Source organism: Gouania willdenowi, chromosome 8 (assembly GCF_900634775.1).
Source record: "Gouania willdenowi chromosome 8, fGouWil2.1, whole genome shotgun sequence".
Lineage (NCBI taxonomy): Eukaryota > Metazoa > Chordata > Actinopteri > Blenniiformes > Gobiesocidae > Gouania > Gouania willdenowi.
Genome location: NC_041051.1, coordinates 29,059,483 through 29,081,793, shown reverse-complemented (window position 1 = coordinate 29,081,793; position 22,311 = coordinate 29,059,483). Strand labels below are relative to the sequence as shown.

At 35.8% G+C, this 22,311-nt stretch overlaps 1 protein-coding gene across 3 annotated transcripts in view; it reads right to left on the bottom strand.

Moving 5' to 3' along the window:
• Nucleotides 1–20,612, bottom strand: part of LOC114468555 (vesicle-fusing ATPase) — a 45,805-nt gene extending 25,193 nt beyond the window's left edge. For 2 of the 3 annotated variants that reach the window (XM_028455527.1, XM_028455528.1), the window contains exons 1-3: nt 20,482–20,603; nt 7,094–7,111; nt 725–810 (exon numbers count right to left, since the gene is read on the bottom strand). In XM_028455527.1, coding sequence (XP_028311328.1) covers nt 725–810; nt 7,094–7,111; nt 20,482–20,493 — 116 coding nt within the window. In that variant the 5' untranslated portion in view covers nt 20,494–20,603. Of the gene's footprint in view, nt 1–724; nt 811–7,093; nt 7,112–20,481 lie in introns of all 3 variants that reach the window. The other variant, XM_028455529.1, reaches the window with a different exon arrangement.
• Between the last annotated feature and the right edge of the window lie 1,699 nt (nt 20,613–22,311).

Genomic DNA, 22,311 nt, shown 5'->3' with positions numbered 1-22,311 from the left:
TCTGTCTTTTGTTGTCCTTTTGTTTATATTTGTTCTTTTGTGTATTTCTGTTGTCCCATTGTGCATTATTTTCTCTTTGTGTAGTTTTGTTGTCCTATTGTACATTTCTTACTGCTTTTGTGTCATTTGTTGTCCCTTTACATATTTGTTTTGTTCTTTCGTGTATTTCTCTGTTAATTTGTTTTTGTAGTAATTTTGTGTATTTTTTGCTGTCATTTTGGGGGCAGCTAGTTGACCATGTTTGCGATACACAAATTACAATTATCAACATTTATATCGTGCATCGCCATTTTGAGAAAAATATCGGAATATTCCTTAAGCCTTGATTGCATTCCCTCACTATGTAAAAAGTGAACTGATGCCCTCCAGCTGCATCCACCCACAAAAAAAAAAACACACCTCCCAAAAAAGGGCTACAAAATGTAACCCAGTTTAATTTTCTCAGGTTGTTAAACCCTTTGGAAAACATGCAAACCCCTAATGTGCTAGTAAAGAACATTACATTTTCTGTGTAGAAAAACATTTAGTAATCTTCTGTTTAGAAACTAGACTGTACAGGAATAAAAACACTATTTTCTCAAATCTTGTTTTGTTGCAGTCACATTTTTAAAACAATGAGGTAAAATAAGGCGTTTTTTAACAGGTTTATTTATTATGTGTAATTTAATGAGGAACAAACTGAGCAGAGAGGGTTTCAATTTGCTTTTGCAACAGAAAGACTCACTGTCCCGACTGCAGATCCTTCTCGTTCACCACGGCGCAGTTTGTCAGCGACAGCTCGTCTGTGGGACATCGCGCTGCTTTCATGCTCTGCAGAGACACAGATTCACAGGACGTGGTCAACAACAAACATGTAGATGGACTCTGTGAGGACGAGAACACGTACAGTTTTCTGCTTCCCTCACTCATGCTCACACATTGTTTCTTTCTTCACAACAGAAGAAGAAACGCTGACCAGATAGAAAGAAGTTCCCACTCACAATCACCACAGACCGAGACCATGCAGCGGTCGCCATGGTAACTGCATCTTGAGAAAAGGCTGAGCGCCCATCAGGCTGGTTTAGCACAGAACTGCACAAACAGTCGTTGGTTTTAGTGAACATCACTTCATCACAATGTTGCAGTGTGGAAGAAGACTGAATTACACCCATTGGACAAAAACACCTACACGTCAACCAATCAATATGAAGCCACGACTGCTTGATTAGCGAGAATTTAAATACCTGCATTATTCAGTCTACCCTTGCTCTCTGTTGTCCACACATAGTGATGTGTGTTGGTTTGAGTCTGATGCTCTGTGCCTGTGTGTGAGGTGTATGCATCACTCCCAGTTTATATGGTGTAACTCACATGTCAAACTCAAGGCCCACGGGCCAAGTCCGGCCCACCAGAGCACCTGGTCCAGCCCACAAAGTAAAAAAACACAGCAAAAACAGGACTGTAAATAAAATACGATGGTGGTTGCAGTAATTAATTAGTTACAGTAATATTAAATTGCAATTATTTTTAAAAACCTGCCAAATTCCCACAGAATTCTGGCCAATTATGATGCAAATTTCGAGGATATTTGTTGCAAAGTTAAGGATTTTTTAACAATTGCTCAACATTCAGTATTTGTGCTTTTTATTTGTTTTATTTATTTATTCAGTTCATTTCCGACATGGTTGCAATCACAGAAATTCACTTTGACATTCAGAGCAAAATCACATTATCGTTTTTTTTTTTTTTGTCTTTTTGCATGCCGGAAAGGGCGACGGAAAAAAGCATTTCGCTTATCTAGATCCGTCCCCTGATTTGAACACAGATAATTTTACATCAAACCTCGGTTCTTCCCTGGTCAAACATTCTTATCTTCTTCATACCATAATTGCATCTTTTCATTAACTTTTTTTTTTCTTTCCTTTTTTATGTGATGTGTTCTCGTCTGCAGTCATTGTTCCTGTTGTTACTCCTCCTCACTGTCCTTTTTCTCCATATCTCCTCGAGCTTTCTTTTCCAGTCGTTGTTTACGTTCCTCCAACTCTCCAAACGTAAAGTTCTTTTCCTTTTGAAGTACCTTCATATCCTCGGAAAGTCGCCTCAGCATACGATACATCAGAAAGGCACATGCACATACACACACAGTACCCCCATCATTAGCAGGCCAAAGATCATGACCCCTAGCAGATAGATGTCCTCCACATCTTCCACTGTCAGCAGGGAGAGAAAGAGCATCTGGCTTCTCCCTCGTGCATCCATGACATATCCACTTGGGTATGTGTCCTTAATCGATTAATCCTATTTAGCTTTAGTTTTGTATGGTTTTGGGGAAGTTTAAAGTAGTCTAAATAAGGAATGATGATGAAAAACATCTTTAAAACACACCAGGGTTTCAAAAAGGTCAAATCAAAACCGCAACCTCAAAGTTTCCCCAAATATCCCCAGTATAGCAGACCTGTGCTTAAAAAAAGCCTTCCATAGGAACGTTATGTTTTTACTCAACCTTCAGTGTGTAAAATGACTAGTCACTGATCTGCAGATTCCTGCCAAAGGCGGTTTGTGATGTGGTTGCACAGCGCGGGTCCACTTAATGTGAACACAAGCATCCATCAGTGTGAGTGTTGAGCCGTGGAGTCACATGACATGCCAGTGCATTATGGGCTGTTTGTAAAGATGGTAGACAGTTGTGGGAAAGACATGAAGTCACAGAGGAAAGGGAGACTAATTCTCCATCCAAAAGAGCAAAAGGAAAAAAGACCAACCACTAAGATTTATGTACTTTTATTTTTGAAAAAATAAATAAAAGCTATTGGTTTTTACCAACAAATTTCTTTTCCAAATAGTTTAAAAATAAACAAATAAATAATAATGATGATGACGTATACAACCAAACAATCTGAAATTGTAAATTAAACTCCAAATTTCAATTCAAAATATATATATTTAAATTTGTATGACATCCATCAGGGATGTAGGCCTTACAAAAGGTAAAGGTTTTTTTTTTTTTTTTTTTACATTTCTCAAATTTATTTTATTCCTAGGGGCCAAACTGGACCCTCAATGGGCATGATTTAGCCCCCGTGCCTTATTGTTGACACCACTTTTTTTAAGGAGGTGATTTTCAATCGGGTGCACGGTGGATAGTGGTTAGCACGTCCACCTCACAGCAAGAAGGTCCTGGGTTCAAGCCCTGGGGTGGTCCTTTCTGTGTGTAGTTTGCATGTTCTCCCCGTGCTGCGTGGGTTTCCTCCAGGTACTCCGGCTTCTTCCCACAATTGGAGTCTCTAAATTGCCCATAGGAGTGAATGAGAGAGTGAATGGTTGTCTGTGTCTGTGTTGCCCTGTGATGGACTGGCGCCCTGTCCAGGGTGTACCCCCGCCCAGCGCCCTATGAGAGCTGGAGATTGGCACCGGCAGACCCCCGCGACCCTGTTAAACGGGAATAAGCGGGTATGAAGATGGATGGATGGATGATTTTCAATCACTGGCACATGAATCTGCTGCGAAATCCAATCATCTGACTTTATTCCATTTTCCTTTGTTACTGGAAAGAAACACCTGCAATTTTTTAAGCTCCAAAATGTAATGAGCATAGAAGAGGAAATGGCAGTTTTTCAAAATAAGATTGTTAAAACATACAAAATTTAAAACGTCATTCTTTTTCTGCATCCCAGTAACAAATGATTCATGGACTGGTACCAGTGACCATTGCTTATTGTTTCTTCTCCTCGTGGCTGGTCTATAAAGACTTTTAAAGTAAATATCCAGACTAAACCTTTAGTTTTATATAAAATCATTTGATACAGCTTGGAATAAAAATTCACAAGAGCTACTCTTTAAATTAATTTACTGATTCGCATCTGCTTTGGCTGCAGTTTAGCGCCCAGATTGATGATATACTGTTTTATTTCAAACAAATGTAATAATACAAAAAACATTACAAAAAAACCTACAAAAATCAAACAATTACATATATTACTGCATACACATAACACATTTTCAGCATCCTGTTTTCCAGCCATTGCTGCTGGTAATAAATTAATTTTTTTGTCATATCTTCATATGATTTCGATTAAATACACAAAAAAATATATTACACACTTTGTGTCATGCAACGTAAAGACATTTATATTTAAAATTTCTTGATAATTGTACACTCTTTAATTAACTCAATGTTAGTGTGAAGTCGCTGTTCCACCAAAATGCCCTTTTTTTTTTATTATTTTTTCCCCACAACTAGATTTTCTCTCTGGTTTTTTGATGTCTGCGTTCATATCACATTTCAAATTCACACTTCTATGATCGATAAATTATCTGTGTATAATAAACAGAATGAGAACAATTCTTTCACATTGTCTCAGTTTCTAAGAGTTTCACTGAGCTGTGATGAGATGATTCTTTCAACAGCATCTGTGACTCTCAGGTGAATAATTCAGAAGTTATTTTACGCCTTTGATTCTGCAACGTTAGACGCACATAAACCTGCACATCATAAATGTGAAGTCATTTCAAAGGCGGCGCTTCAGTTTGAAACACATACATGACACGTGCACAAATAATGTCTTTTCTTTCCAAGACAAAGAATGAATGTGACTGAAAACTGGTGAATGTGTAGCATGATATACAAACGTGGTGCACGCCGATGAAGACTGTAGCTTTGTGCTAATGGAGATGAGGAGGAGTTATTTTTAGCTAGCCTAGCCTAGCAGAGCAGCACAGAAATCATTCCAACTGTTACGTAAGCTCGTCTTGATATTTTCGACCTAGAAAGTATCTTTTACAGCCTAAAGGGATTGTGAACACCCAGCATCTGTAATGAGGTCAGGGTTCTGTTCATGGGTTTTATTTTCATTGGTACATCACGTGTTAGAGCTTGGCGCCTTTTTGACGCTCACACTAAAAACTACCCTGGTAAAAAAAAATAAAAGTACTTTATTGTGTTTTAAGTACTGTATATTAAAAATATTCACTAGCATATTGAAAAAGTAGTTGGAAAAATTGCACTTTTTGTAAAATATAAAGTATATTAACGTCAAACTTTCACAGAAGCACTTTCAACACACTTAAAAACAATTGTACTTTATTACACTTTATGAAAAATATATTTTACTAAAACATACTTTAAATGAAATTGATGTGTACTTCTTAAAGTGTACTTGTTTGAAATTCGTTTTTTCACATGCTTTAAAATTGATGCTCAAAATTGTCATTTCATCATATACTGAGAGCATATTTCCTAATTTAATATCCATACTCTGATATTAGTTCTGAACGCATCTTGAGTTACATTTGAGTCTAATTATAAAGTAATCTTGTACCATAAGAAATTGATTTGGAAAGTGTTCAATAGTATTACTGTGAACATGCACTTTGACCCATTTATTAATTTACTAATTTAGCATAAATTAGTACATTTAAAGTCATATACTTCAAGCATACTAAATACACTGTAAGTTATTCTACTTTAGCACGTAAAAATACACTAAATACCTTCATTGAGAGCACTTAAAGAGTAACTATTAACTAAACTCTTAAAATGGGTATTAAGTAGTGCTGTTGATAGATCCTCACCCAACAACATAAGATATTTGTGTGTATATGTATTTATATAAGTGTGTAGCTGAAAGATACATAATATTGTATGTGGTGATAAAACATTAAGATACACATTAATATGATATGTAATATTATATATGTATACAAGATGTAAGATATTGTATTCAGAAAGATACATGTTCTGTATGTATGTGTAAATTAAGGATAGACTTGTGAAGCTTTAGGTTACAATGTTGCTTTGTTATGCTTTTTGTATGTTGTGGGGTTTTTTGTATGTACAATTTTGTTGGACCCCAGGCAGCTAATTAGGATATTAATAAACTTAACTAATAAACTAAACTCTAGACATTTTTATGAAAATATTTTTTTTTGCCATATTTTGTTATAAAATTGTAAGGTTATGAGTTGAAATCCAGCTATTACAATGGCATTTTTCTATTGGCTGAGAATGGTGGTTTGTGTTGTTTTGGTGGCTTCTTAGGTCATTAACCACCACTGTTGGCCACGCCCCTAAAACAAAAAACTACACCTGTAGACTCTACAATCTGTGGTGGGAATGTTGGATTGAGAGAAGTTTGAGAACTGCCTTTTTCCCCTCTCCTTACCTCCTGTTTTCCCCTTTTCATCTAAACACCCAATCCTCATTTTTTTTTAAATCCCCCCCACAAGGGCAGGCCAGAGAAAACATAGGGGTGTTACACTGATGATATAAAACACACGTGTCAAAATCAAGACCCGGGGGCCAAATCTGGCCTTTTAGAGCATCCAATTCGGCCTGCAGCATCAAGCAAAAAAGTCAGAAACCGTCAATCATTGTGTACATTTCCAACTAATTCAGTTGTGATGGCAGTTCTTTTTTAATTTCAAATTATAAAAAGAGCTCTTATTTTATCCAAAATCCTGCAATTTTCTTCAAATTATTCCAAAAATTTTCCTCAAATTACATAAATATTGGTCCTAAAATCCAATAAATTGGAAGAGAAGATCCTGCAGGGACTGATATTTGTCACCTATTTGCTTTGATATTATGAGTGCCAAACATATTGTATCATTTATGTGCAAACTACAGCACAATAATGATTAAATTACTAATTTTCCCACCTAAAATGATCAATTAAAATTATATATGTATACTATTTTGCTTTGATTGTCAATTAATATTGTATTTTGTAATACAGACGTCAAATGGGAGGAGGGGCTAAACATACACTAAGGCTTCTGTCCTCTTTCCCTTTGTCTGACCAGAGTGTAGACTGTGTATACTCCGATAAATACATAAATAAAAACAACATCAGCCAATCAGTTGCTCCGATTGCCCCCAGTTTTGCAGACATTAATCTAGAGTGTGAGCTCTGCACAGACTGAATAAATGTCAGGAGACTCATAATAAGAGTACATTAGAGGAGGTAAAGTATAGCAGTGAGTTTGCATTTCTCTGAGTCACGTGAAAGCAGCACAGCACTGCGGCAGACCTGTTCCTCCCTGTCAGGGGACCACGGGCACTTTCAATGGGTAATAATGGTGAGAGTTTATGGCAACAGGTTGCATCCATACATACCTTATAAAATATTACGACCTTGTAGGCGCCATCGCAGGTAAGCAGGAGGAAGGACAGAAGACACTAATTGAGACGTAGATGGGACTTAAAATAAAAAGGCAAACTGGGGGAGCTGCTTCCACGTGTATGGAGTTGCTCGTGCACGTCACACTCACAGAGGTGGCGATGATCGGGCGGTGAAGGTTGAATCATGCAGGCAAGCGTTTGGGGTTCCCTCGATGCAAAACTTATCAACAAAAGGGAATTCACACCAACAGGTTCCACATTCATGTTAAAATACTGGATTTAATGAATTTATATTTACAGATTTCTTTGGAAATCTATAGTTTTTGTTCAAAATTGAAAAGTTTTAAGGCAAAAAACTATTTTCCTCATTCGAAGATGAACCCCAAGTGCATTTGTGAATATCACACTGCCTCACTGGATGACAGAGCACGTAACAAGAGAAGGAAATAAGTGGGATGTGACACATGAGTGGATGTGTTAACTGAAGGAAGAGGTGGAAAATGATTGGGTGACCAAAAGTGAGATGAATTTATGAAACGCCTTCAATTCCTCTTCATCTTTCAACTGATACATTAGTGAATGAATTAGATTTGCAACTGGTAACATGACTGTTAGAATCTGTTAGTGTTTCTATTAGCATGCGCAAACAATCAAAGTAATCACAGACAGTACAACAGCATCAGATGTGTCAGACAATTTCTCTGCAACTTTAGCCTCAAAAATAGCATAATTCCCCCTGTGCAACAGAGAAGTCAAAATCAAAAAGTCAAAAATTTACACTGAAAACTTCCTAAATTAACCTGAATATCACAACTAAAAACAAACCACAAAAACCATAGATTTTTAGGTGTAACAGGATTCATTATAAAGATATTATATTAAACATCATATTAGATATTAAAAACATTTTTCCTTCAACTAAGGCCAATAAACTGCAGCTCTCTGTTTTCTTTGAACTACAGCACATGTTTAAAACTTAAGGCCCGGGGGCCAAATCCGGCCCTTTTATACAGCATCCAATTCAGCCCGTAGGAGAAAGAAAAAAATGAGAGGAAAATACAAATCATTGGGCTAATCACCAACTAATATCCCAGTCCCTCCACAATATTTTAAGGGCTCACAGTTTTTCCCTTGCTTATGTCACGACAGGTTATTTTTAATCTGAAATTATTGAAAGAACGAAAAGCTGCAGGTTTCCTCCAATTATTCTACAAAATGTTCCCAAATGGAGTAAAAATTGGTCACAAACGGAAAGAGATTTAACTCAAGTGGCTGCAGGAAATTATATCTGTCACTTATTGCTTGGATATTGTCAATGCCTTACATTCCGATAAGCAAAGCTGCAATATCGGTATCATATCAGAGGGGAAAAAGTTATATCGGGACATCCCTAGTTGTTTTGTGTGTTTTTAGAGTCATCTTGTGCATTTTTGTTGTTCTTTTTGGATAGTTTTCTGTTGTTCTGTATAGTTTTGTTATGAGTTATTTGGTGTGTTTGAGTAATTTTTCTTGTTGTTTTGTATATTTCCCATTAATTTATTTACAGTAATCTTGTGTAGTTTTTGTTGTTTTCTGTAATTTTATGTCATTTTTTGTGTAATTTTTATTTTGAGGATTTTTTGTGCTGTTTTTGGTTTTTCTTTTTGTCATTTTGAAGTAAACTTGCTCATTAACTTTGGGGGCAGCACAAAATCAGACCGAGGGCCACCGGCAGTTGCCTATGTCTGACTTAAAGGATAATACCGGAGTGTGAGGAGTGTGTTGCTATGCTGGACAGGAGAAGGAAACCTAGCAGCTTCATTTTCACATCTCAAACAACTAATATTACGGTTGTGGGTGGCAAAACAATGTGATCCCATACATACAGTACATTTAAATAACATTTTAAATAATTTACTCCTTGATGTTTTGTAGTTTTACCATAAAATTGTTATTGAAGAAATAAGAGTTTTCAATTGTGCTTTAATGACAACTATATTTCCACCTTTCCAACCTTGTTTCAGTCATCTTTCAGTTTTATCTGCAGCTAAAAGCACCGCCGCCCTCTGCAGAGATGGAGAAAAAAAAACACCTCCTCTCAGCTCTAATGAAATGACTCTGGCTTCATGCTGATGCCATCATCTAATTCATGTCATTCATCTGCACCGGAAATTTCTCTATGGAGTCTGCATCAAACACCAATCCAACATTTTTAATCATGTGCATGAACATACAAGCACATTTACTGCTTTACTGTGATGAATCAGGAGGGGAGATTGTTGAAGGAAATCATAAATACTGATTCTGGATCAGTTTTTAAAAAGTTCCACTTGAGCAGTAACTTGTTTAGAAATAAAGCGTTGTATCTCCAGCTCTCTGTCGTTTCAGCATTTTCATTTAAAGATGCTTTCTTTTTGTAAAAGTGTAGAAACAGGGAGTGGCTGCAATCTCTCCCCCTTTTCTGAACCCCTTATTAAATTATTCATCAGGCTGTGCCTCTAAAGGGAGGATCCGCTCACATTATCTGCATCAGGAGTCGATGAATAATCAAGCTGCTGCTGCAGCAGAAATCACTGCTGCTGCTCAACAGGTGATAGATAAGTTGGCGTTGCTTACTGTACGAATGAAATCCATTGTATCATGATTGGATCAGTGTATCAGTGAAATTAACAAGGCCACCTGTCTGTGCCAGCAATGTTTCCTTTTTAAATGAATCCCACTAAGTGCTTTCCTGGCAGGTGAAGGTGCCATTAAATTTAAAACCAGAAGCGTCGGGGAAGTCGGAGCCACGATTTGATCTCTTTGTGACTAAAATCAGCTCCAAATGAACAGCTGTGACTTTTCATTATTAATCTAAAGGGTATTTCATAATTCCCACGTTGTGATCATGATGATAGACCTTCCTTACATCATATAAAGACCAGTCCACAACTGGATCTGCTCACATCTTTAATAGTTGAAAACACTTACTTGAAGTTTTATACATAAGGCTGACATTACGCTGTCAAATTCAACGCAGCGTCGCGATTTTGTCCAATCACCGCGACTTTCCCGCAAATTTGACCAATGAACTTTCGCCAAACCCCACTACGTAACAGGGATGTCCCCATCCAATATCGATATCATCCGATATTAGCCTGAAAACAAATATCGGATTCAAATTTCCAGATTTTCCAATTATTATTATTTTAATTTTTTTTCAATTAATTTTTTATTTATTTTATTCAATTGAAGAATACTGTAGATATTGTGTTGAAGGTTAAAAATTATATAATTTATGTATTGCTGACTAGTGTTCTCTGTTTGAGTGACATCACTTGATCAAGCCTTTTCTAACATTCCACACTAGAAAATAAGTAATTATTAATTTTTCTTAAAGAAAGAGAGAAAGAAAAAAAAATCAAATAAATAAAAGCATGTATGATTCATGCTGATATCGGATCAATATCGGTATCGGCCGATGCACAAGGCTGCAATATCGGTATCGTATCGGAAATGAAAAAAGTAGTATTGGGACATCCCTACTACATAATGCATGTCACATATTTACTTCCTACTGGTTGACGGTGGAGAAGATAATGCCATGTGCGATGCAAAGTGCCCACAACTACCCACAAATATCACTGCCAAAGATTGTGTAAGTCAGTTTTCAGACGTGTTGCATGAAAGTAGAGGTAAACTATTCTGCACAATATAAGCAATTTCCCCTTGGGATTAATAAAGGAATTCTGATTCTGATTGTGGTGGAACACAAACAGAAATCGTCGCTCGACAGACACTTTTCAACTGCAAAACCTAAAAGAACGGCTAAAACAAGTCACAATGACTGAGGCTGGTGCATCCAGAACAAATGTGTGAACTGTTATTTTTCTCCTGTTTTGCTGTAGAATGGCGCCATAAGCACACGCTGACATCACACGACATTATGTAGCTCAAGATTTTGCATGCATTTCTGCTATACTCAGGCCACCCATTTTATGCTGAAAAATATTCTGGAAATGCGTGATTTTGTCCCACAACATGTAAGTGAACGATTAGTGTGTGTTACATCGCTACAGTATGGAATTCATTTCCATCAATAACATGCGTGTAAATGCTTGTCATGTTATTGTCCCAAAGCATGCACATGAGGGTGTATTCTGTTATATAAGTTACACTTCATTTTTATTTAGATTATAATAAGAAAATAACATCATAATTAGGGATGAGTATTGGCAAGGATGTTGCAATACGATACGTATCGTGATACGTGGGTCATGATACAATATTATCGCAATATTCTACCCAGTTGATATCAAAATTAAACGTAGATATGGAAAATCAAGTTGCTGTATATGTTTATCAGAAGATATTGATCAAGGACAAAGTGAGTCAAAACTATTTGCTTCAATACATCCTATTTATTAAGTATTATTGGTGTTTTTGCACATTCTCACTGAAAAAAAGAAAATGCAGTGTTACAAGTTCTACTATGTAGAAGTCTCAAAGTAACCATGATGACATAATGACGGCAATGTAACAACTGTACGTGAGAACATTAAGGATAAATCACCCTGAGTTACTGACAATGCACAAAAATAAGAAAAAATAATTCATCCTATTGTATCAGTTTAAGCACTGATCTGAACACATTGAAAGCATTGTAACCACCACTGAAATATTGCACAAATACATAGAAAAATTAAATAAAAAATAAGAAAATAAATTTAATTTAAAATCGGCACTAGGGATGTAACGATTAATCGTAAGACAGTTAAAAATCGATTCATAGGTATCACGGTTGATATCGATTTTCTGAAAATTGAATCGCAGTACTTTTTTTAACCAGCAGAGGGCGCTATCCACAAGTGTAGGCGGCGGGCGGAGTCTGCTAATACTTTCTTTCTGGCCGCCTTCTACTTTTAAATATGTTAATAAATGATTCCTTAGCCCTTTAGCACCGAAAGAATATCTGTAATATTACTTGAATATCTGTAAAAGTCACGTTTTTCTATTAGCTCTGTCTGCTAGCATAGCTTCTCTTCTTCACTGCAAGATATCTGCATGCCAACCGACCACTGTTACCAGCGCCCTCTGCTGGTCCAAACAAATATGACGTAAATCAGTGCAATCACATTTATTTTTTTTTAAAGTCCAATTGTTAAGGCACAAAATACATTTTCAGTTGCACTTTTAAAAAGAAAAAGAACTATTATGCAGTTTTGCATTGTTTTTTTATAGAACCAGAATTTAAATTAATAGGCTTCATCTTCATTTGTATTATTCCTTTATTTATTTCATTCAAGATTTATTTTTAGTTAAATTGCATTGTTTTGAATAGTTTATCAAGGAATTCTTTTGACAATGAAAAATAAAAGGAAAATAGCACCGTATTTTCTAGTTTTTTTTCCCATTTTGTAAAATAAATCGTGAGAGAATCGTATCGTGAACCCAGTATCATGAATCGAATCATATCGGGAGTTGAGTGAATCGTTACATCTCTAATCGGCACCCAAAAAAATGGTGACATATCGTGAAATCAATTTTTTTCACACACCTAATCATAATTAGTTAACTAATAACTAATAATATTTCCATTTCCAGGAAATCTGAAGCCTGACATACAGTATATCTGCCTCTTTTGCAAATAGAAAGCCTCCAAATGCAGATTTAGTTTCTTGTTTTCATTTATGAAAACGATGCATCATGTACTCGTCGATGATGAAGCAATAATTCAGTCCCATCACCTACACACACACACTTCTTATCTCAGAAACAGTTGTTGTGCATCCTCCATCTCCAGTTGTCTGTGCTGTGTGTGTGTGTGTGTGTTGGCTTCCCCACAGCAGAGCGCATACTTCTATATTTAGCGACCGCTCAGGGCTCACAGAGGAAGGTCCGACATCAAGACAGCCGAGGATTAACTCTTTACTCTCTTCATGTCATCACGTGATGGTTCCACCGCAACATCACACACACACACGCATTATTATTATTAGTGATAACGTATTACACACGTGTTAGTTCACTCATTACTAAAGTTTAAAAAAAAAAAAAAGATAAAAAATATACAATAGGAGGCTCTAACAAGATGCTAATACATGTCTTTTAGAATATATCACATTTAAAGCCAATGTTAGGCCTAAAATGAAATTAGTGCAAGGTCTGGGTAAAAGTTTATTTAGGATTGAGTAGGGGTAGGATTAATTACATTTTACTTTTTATCTTCCTACCGAAGATATGTTATTCTGGATATAAGTGACGTACATGTGTATGACGTCTGGAACAAAATGAAACATGCACACTCCTTTTAATTGTTCTATTGTATTTGTTTAATATTTTATCTATTACTGTCTTTAATATAATATTCATTTTGTATTTGTTTTTAGTTTTTTTATATTTATTTTATTCAACCAAATTTGATATAAATTTAATTTAATTTTGAAAAGAATTAAATTCATTTGTCTTGACAATTATCTTAAATTCCACTTATTTGAAGTTGTATATTTTTAACTGGATACACTGTCTTGGATTTCATTCATTCTTTTTCATACTAAATATTTATGGCTAAAGACAATACTGTTTTGTTTATGATCTGGTTGTGTGTGTGTGTGTGTGAGGTTTCAGCATCTACAGAGGCAATAACGTAAACTTTTTGGCCTTAAACATCAGTTTATGGAAGAACTACAGGGAAATTACAACGGGAAAATTAAAGCTCGTATTTTCTAAAGGAGGCGAAAGAAGCAGCGTGAAGAGGCGAGCAGCCATGTTTGTCATCTTCATCCTCCCACACACTCGTTCCTCCTCTCGTCACTGACATAAAAGCTGACACCGACATCTAAAGCTATTGATTAGCTCAAACTGCGGCTGAAAGCACTGACTCAGCACTGCTGGAGCTCTGACATGTGTACCATTATATGAATGCATGCATGAGACCACATGGGTCATGTTCAGTTTTTTGATTCTGCAGAGGGATTCAATATCCATGACACACACAGTTTTTAGTTAAAAAAAAAAAATAAATAAAAAAAAAAAAGAATATTTATTAGCAGAAAATGTAAAGTATTAATGCATTTCTTGAATGTAATTTAAATTTAAAGTCAATACCTTCCATTGCAATCCTTCAGTTACACAAATCACATGTATATACGCACGTCTAAGGCCCCATTCGCACGGGTTAAGTATTATCTGGGAACCCCATGTAATAAAGAAATAACCCCCCAACGTCTGTTTTTTATGTGGCGCATTTGCACGGGATAACTGAAGATTTTGCTGAAATTTACAGACATCTCCCGGATATGATGTCAACGCGCTGCGTATTGCGTAACATTCGCTCACATTGTTTTCAACATGAAAATTGAACAAGGTATGCCTGCCTTAAGTCTCCTCTGTTATTACTGAAAGTTATTCAGCTTGTTGTCATTTTTTTTTTTTTGAACATTAACTCACTCACTGCCATTGACGTAAAAAAAACGTCAATTGTGTTTTTCAATGGGGGTTGCTAGGAGACAGTGTGACGGAGTTCTCTCATGAATATCAGGCTTGTACTATGATGTAGTGACCAACTGGTGCCATGTAGGGGGTAGCAGGGCATCTTTGGATGAGAGATTAGCCATGATTATCACCAGGGAGGGAGAAGCCAGGGACTTCTACTGATGTTCATATGAGTCCTAAAAATGGGATTGTCAAACCAGATTCAATATAATGGCACTGGTGCTGATTAAATCTCTGACTGTGTAATTTGCCGTTTACTGGCTACAGTTGCTCTTTTCTGATCTGCCATATGGTCAATGAGCTGCCTAGTGCACAAAAGGTCAGTGGTTCAATCCCCACCACAGTGCCTTACTAACCTCTTTTTCCCACTTCTGACTGACATTAAAAGACCTCCCGTCTCTGCTTTAGGAACAACTGGAACCTTATTTGATGTAATTACATCATAAACATCTCAAACTCAAGCCAAAAATGCGTAATAGTGTTTGATCAAGGTCAATTTGTATTTTTCAATGTGTCAGAAGTTCAAGTGTTATGCTCAAATCACATTAAATCTCGTGAGATTTAGCTCTATTTATATAAACAACTCTGTTGTTTATGTCTTCCAAACACTTGCTACTTATTAAACAACAATTTTAACAAGGAAAATGTGGTAAAAATGCTTAATATTCACCCAAAACATTTCAATCAGGGTCTCTTCCCTCCTTTGGACACTAGACAAGTTACAAGGTTGCAATGGCAGGCTCATTTTGTTTTTGTCTGTTTCACATTACAACAAAGCAATCATATCTTCTTTCTTTTACACTAAAAAACAAAATCAAAAGGGTTGCAAATCCCAAGGACACAAAAACTGGAAAGTTTTAAGCTCACTTATATTTTGTCGTGTTGTCATGGCAGCATCATGCTTGCTTTTGTTAGAGACACATCTTATGAGCTTTTTTCATGCTTTGCCAATTGCCAGTAATGACATCTAATAAGGAAAAGAAGATGAAACAGAAACAAAAAGGAAAAACTCTAAAATGGATTTGGAGAAATTCTAAAAGGGAAAATCCGAGGCTCTCTATTCTATATCACTATTCCATCTTTTTTGTTTTATCATTATTTTCCTGTTATAAGGCTTGCTAATGCAATAATAAAAGATCCGTTAGCTTTTGGAAACAAGAAACACCTTCTTTGGTCTTCAGAGAATTGACGTTAGCCTTTGTAATCTGTGTTTGCAGACTGTGGAAGCCTATGATCCTCTTTAAAGGTCCTATATCATGTTATTTTTCATCCATCTCCATTCGTTCTAAGAACTCCAACAACATAGTATTTGAGGTTTATTTCCCCAAACTCATTTCAGTTCAGGGGCCAAATATGGAGCAGTTTGAGATGCTCTCAAGTGGGCCACAGATTTTAATGCGGAAAAATTAGTCTTTTTAAAATTTTTGTGCCCGAGTTTGCACTTCTACGTATACATGAAATACAAAACTATGTAAGAAACTGACAATATACAAGCAATAAGTGACAGATATCAGACCCAACAGGGTTTTGACTTAACATTTAATAGATTGTGTGACCAATTTCTATTTAATTAAGGCAAATATGATTTAATAATTTGAGGAAAATTGACAAGCTATGAGTTTGGCACATGTGGGTACACCTATTCATCTGTTTAATGCCAAAAGCCAGTCAGCCAATCACATTGCATCTATTCCTCCACCAGTCTGTGTTGCTGTTTGTTTTGACCCAGCAACAGCAGCCAGCCTGTATATATATGTGTGTGCGTGTGTGTGTATGTGTGTGTGTGTAACGCCACTGGACACTTGTGACTCAGGCTGAATGTCCAGCAGGAAGGACAAACCCTCACAGAGATGCACTACTTCTTGTAAAAATGAGTTACACGAGATATAATATTACATAGTATATAGGATTGTATTAATTCAAACCCTGTTTAGTGTTTTCTACATGAAACTTTAATCATATAAAGCACATGGAATTGCCTTGAAATGTGCTATACAAACATTTGCCTTGCCTATAGATATACACACACATTTTTGTCTTATACAGTATATATACATATTCATGTGTGTGTATGGCTAGGTGATATGGATCAAAACTGCTATCTCAATATTTTTTCTCAAAATTTAGATCAGGAATCGAAATTGAGAATCGGAATCAGAATCGTTAAAATCCAAACGATGCCCAACCCTATCGATTAACCGCTGGTGAAAGCTAAAATCGTCTCGGCCTGAAGTTTAAAGTGTAATATTTTGACAATATTTTAGTTTTTTTTATGATTTCTTTATGATGTTTGTCCTGGTTGCTGCATTCTGCAGATCATGGTTGTAATAAAATCAGAACAGACTAAAGATAAGTAAAAGCATGCATGGACAAGCTTTGGTCCCATTCACTGATATAGATGAATCATAGATTGGTAAATAAAGTTTTTTTGTGAAGTATTTTTGGATTCTAACTGCTTACAAATACATTAGAATGAAATAACTCAGTCATATACTTGAGAAAGCTGAGCATTTGAAACAAAGTCTGTTTTATCACATCTAGAACTGTACGACAGCTCAGCAGCTGAAGCTGAATGAAATGTTCTCTATATTCATCTGGAAATTATGAATAATGAGGTAACAAAAGACAGGGAAATAGAGTGACAGTAGCAGCACTAAAGACTATTATCACATCCTCATCCTCTGCATCATCACAACACTATATATACAGTATTACTCCAACCTTTGGTACGTTTTAGGATCTAAATCACTAAAAAGAAGGTCTGGAGCTTTCTCATCTGAACCACAAAGTGTGCCAAGTTTAAGATTCTATATTATTTATGTTATTCTTGTGTATTTGCTTTTTTGTTTTCTCTTCACTTCCCTAACTGTGGGATTAATAAAGTACAATCTAATCATTAGGCTTTAGCATCAGAGCGAGAATTGATTCTTGCATTCATTTTTTATCTATTGTAATGTGTGCACTTGTATTGAAATCTAATTTATTTAACAGTATTTTACTTAATTATGTATGTTTTCTTTCTTTTCTTTGTTTAGTGTTTTTTCTTTTTCATTTGTAATATTTATTGAGCATCTGTAACAAAGTACTGTAAATTCCCCCTGGGACAAATAAAGTATTTCTGATCCTGAAAAAATCATTCTTGATGATTGAAATAATTCCTGAATAGGTCAATAACAAAAACTGCTAATTTTTTTTTATGATTTTGGAGTCATAATGTGAATTTTTCCATTAAAAACTGTTAAAGTTTGAGTTTGTAATTATGCTGCAGCATGATGTGAGTGTGTCCTTGGTCTGCTAAAGTCCACGTCTTGCATATACATTTATACAGTATGAGACACAGTGATCGATCCATGTCTATAAAAACAGTGACCAGTCCTCTGCACATGAAATATGAGACATGTTTAGTTTAGTTTAGTGCGGGGTGATGATAACCGTGCTGCTGAAATGGAACACAGCATCATTAGAAGAAGCATTTCAGCTGCTAATCTGATTTAACACCGTAGACCTCAATATACACAGCGTGTGTGTGTGTGCGTGCGCGTGTGTAAAAAGGAAACGTGATAGGCAACCTTTTGTCAAATTTAGTGCAATCCCCAATATAAATGCACAAAATGAATAGAAAAAATACATTAAAAAAATATACAAAAGGACAACAATAATACACAAAAGGGCAACAACAAAATGACCCTAATAAATATACAAAACTACAGAAAGAGACACAAAAAATGACAACAAAAAATACACACAAAATGACAGGAAAATTTAGAAAATATGGATCAGATGATCACATTTTTGTGGCCCCCACTGTGATAAAATTCCCCCACGTCTGGGTTAAACTGACCCCCCCACGTTTTATGGTGCTGTAGACAAATCACAACTAGATATTGAGATTTGTCGACGCTGTATCTAATGGTTAAATGGTGGCCCTCGGTCAAATGTAGTTGAAGACCCATACTTTACTCCTCATGCAATATAAAATAATTGCAATATTTCACTAGCTAAATCATCAACACAGGACCTGCAATAGTATTAATTAGCTGCATAATAAACTTATGTAACGATGTTCTCTCTCTTACACACACACCCCTATATTAATAACCCCCTATCAAAAACACATCCATATACGCAGCGCTTGCATCATTACAGTTTTACCAAATTAATTCAAAAAGATACACTTATTAATATAATGTACATAATATACATTTTTTAAGTGCCATAAAAACAGTGACTGTACAAAATATATATGAATTCATTTGTTGTGCTTCTTTTAAAAGTACAAGTTATTTTTTGGCGCTTGAGTCATGTGACAACTGTCTTCCCGTCAGCTTACGTCTCTCTGTAACTCTCGTTCTGATACTAATTAAAAAAAATGGATACAAGGAGGTTTTTAAAATGTCCTGATTCTAACATATTACTGTTAGTTTTGTGTCACAGATGTTAGTTCTACCTCAGGTGTGTAGTATAAGTTTTCAGTGAAAAGGTTCCAAACTTATGAGACTTTAGGTTGGTTCTTCTGTTGCGTTCAGTAGTTCATGTAAAAATTAAGCAGAAAGCAACCGCCTGCCTGATTTTATCATGAATTCACAACATTAAACGTTGGGTTGACCCAAGTTTTTTTGAGTCAACATGATCAATTTCGTTATATCATATGTTACACATTGATATTTAATACTATTTTCATTTTTTTGTTTTGCCCCCATGGAAAGAATCTCAAACTCCGCCTATGGCACTACAATGTATATCGTTAAATCACACAGAATTATGATGACACTGTATCTAATGGTGAAATTGTGACCCTCAGTCAAATGTAGTTGAAGACCCAGACTTTATAACCTTGCAAGCAAGATGGATTCTCCTGGTGCTCACAAACACCAGAATCCATCTTGTGCTGATCCCGCCTTTGCCATTCGAAACCGAACCAAACTGGGAGCTAGCTGGGCTACCGCTATTAGCATAGCTCCGAACCAAAATAGAAAGATGGTGACGCATACTCATGTTGCAAAAACAGCAAAACTCACTCAGTGACATATTGACTGCATCATTACTATCCTAAAACAACGTTTTCACCAGCGCAGCCTGGTTGTTGTTGTTGTAGCAGCGTCTCATGACGTTAACGACATCATCATTTGTTACCATGTGATTGGCTAAAACTAAAATCATGGTGGACAGACGCTTCGCCCAATCATCTTCAAGCATTCTGTTCATGTCTGGAATTAGAGGGAGGGCTACACATCAGTCTGGCTCTTACCAGGTAATATACTTTATTCCTCATGCGATATAAAATAATTGCAATATTTGGGCAGCTAAAATATTAACACAGAGATGGCATTAGTTTTAAATTAGCTACATAATAACTATGACTACTATTATGTAACAGTTGTCTCACACACACATCTGAATGAATAACTCCATATTAAACACATATGTACACCCCCAGCTTTGCAGAATAAGGGGGCGTTTCTGCTGCATCCTGACACTGCTGCATAAGATGAAAACAGGTTCATCATCATCTTCATCATCCGGCCATAATAAAACCCAGAATCCATCAGCAGTTCTCAACAGCTGCTGCATCCTGCTGACGTCCAACCTGACGTCCAACCTGACTGGATGAGATGCGTAAAAGCTGCTGTGAGTCTGGTTTTTCTGCGCAGGCTCAAGGACAAGCGGAGAGCAGGATTAAAGCTGCTACTGCTGCTGTTTCTCAGTGACAGCCTCACCGTGCTAAACATATACGTGTTTCATGCCAAGCTGCTAAAGGCTGTTCAATAATATCATGGTCAATTAATTAAAAAAAGCCTTTATGTCATTCAGGCGAGAGAGAGTCAGCTGCTGGAGCTCAGGCCCGATGGTTAACATCAAACACAGACGAACTCCTCCACCTTTAAGGCTATTTTTTTCCCACCAGAGAAATAAATGTCTTCTCATCTTACCTTGGTCGCCATCTTTACGGTTGATAACAGTCGGTCACAGATGTAGCTCGGCTGGCCACGGACGGTTAGCGGGTGAGGAGGATCAGCAGCGCACGCGCTTATAAGCCGAGGCGTAAGTCGCTCTGATTGGTTCAACCCTGCGGAAGCGTGAGATATGGACCCTCCCCCCCCTCGGGTCGCGTGCGATGAGGTGGAGCGTGGGTGGAGCAGGGAAACCACGCACGCGGCTGTACCGCTCACGTTTTGATTGAGAAATCTTGTTTTTTTAACTTATATTTTTAATAATGTACAATTATATATATGTATATATATATATATATATATATATATATATATATATATATATATATATATATATATATATATATATATATATATATATATATATATATATATATATATAAATATATATATATATAAATAAAAGACAACATAAAATAAAATAAATGACAACAAATTGCAAATCAACAAATAAAAGTGCATCAAGGCTCCCATATTTTATTTTTTATTTTATTTATTCAGTTCATTTCCGACATGGTTGCATTCACAGAAATTCATTTGACATTCAGAGCAAAATCACATCATTGTTTTTTTTTTTTGTCCTTTTTTTGTCCTTTTTCATGCCATATAAGTTGTGCATACAAAAATATATATATGAATGTAAAATACATATGAGTATAAATATATACAATATATATCATTCTTTTAATGTATTATTTGTTTATATGTCTGTATTTTACTGTGTGTTTGTTATAGACCATGTATAAAGTTTCATAATAGTGATGATGATGTTAAATCAAAGCAGAGGCACATCAGGAGGAGTTCGAGATCATTGAATATTAGCAACAAATGGTCAGTATGTAAACAAAATCTGATGAATCTAGGGTGATGGGACATTTCAGTTAAAGTGTCTTTGTGAGCTTTGACTGAGGAAAAAAAAAACAGGACATATACAGTATATGCACATAAAGTTTGCTCGTGAATTTTATCATTGGTTCAGGTTTTATTTTTGTTTTTTATTTTATTGAACAAGTACAAATACAAACAAAAAGGCACATTTCACCAATTCTACCGATTATAGACAAACGCTGAAAGACAAAACAAAGGACAAAACAAAACAACAACAACAACAAAAAAGAAAATATGAACCAAGGGACAAAACAATACTTACAATCAAACAAACATATTTGGTTATTGAAATACTACTATAAGATAAGATATAAGAAAAATACACTCATTTATGTTTTTCATTTTTTTTTTTGGATTGGCCACCAGGGGTACAAACGTTAGTATACTGTACAGTATATAAGTTTGAAATGTCAGTCATTTTTAAAATGCATTTTTTATCTAATATAAGCACATTTATTGTAACAAGCAGAGAAGAAAATGAAATCAATGAATTCTTTGCATTTTGCCTAAAAGTTTTTTGTGTTTGTGGTAAAAGTATCGGTATCAGTAGTAGTACACATACCTAAGTATTGGTACTGTATCAGTTTGGGAAAAATTGGCATCGTGCATCCCTAGTATTTATCATTTATTCATGGACGTGCAAAGGATGGCACAAAATTGTTAAAATCATTTCTTTTCTTTTTCTCCACCTAAAATCTGTAACCACTGTATTTCCAAAGACCCCGAATATCAAGTGTAGAAGATAAATGGATACATAGATATTGGCCAGTCATTTAAACTGTATTAAGACTAATGTGCAGCAGTTTTAAGTATAGATAAGGTATCAATAAAAACAGATACTGATCAGCCACTGCTTTCCCACTGAGATGCTGTCCATGGTGCTGATCCTTTTAACTCTATTGCTGCAACTTCTCAGCTATT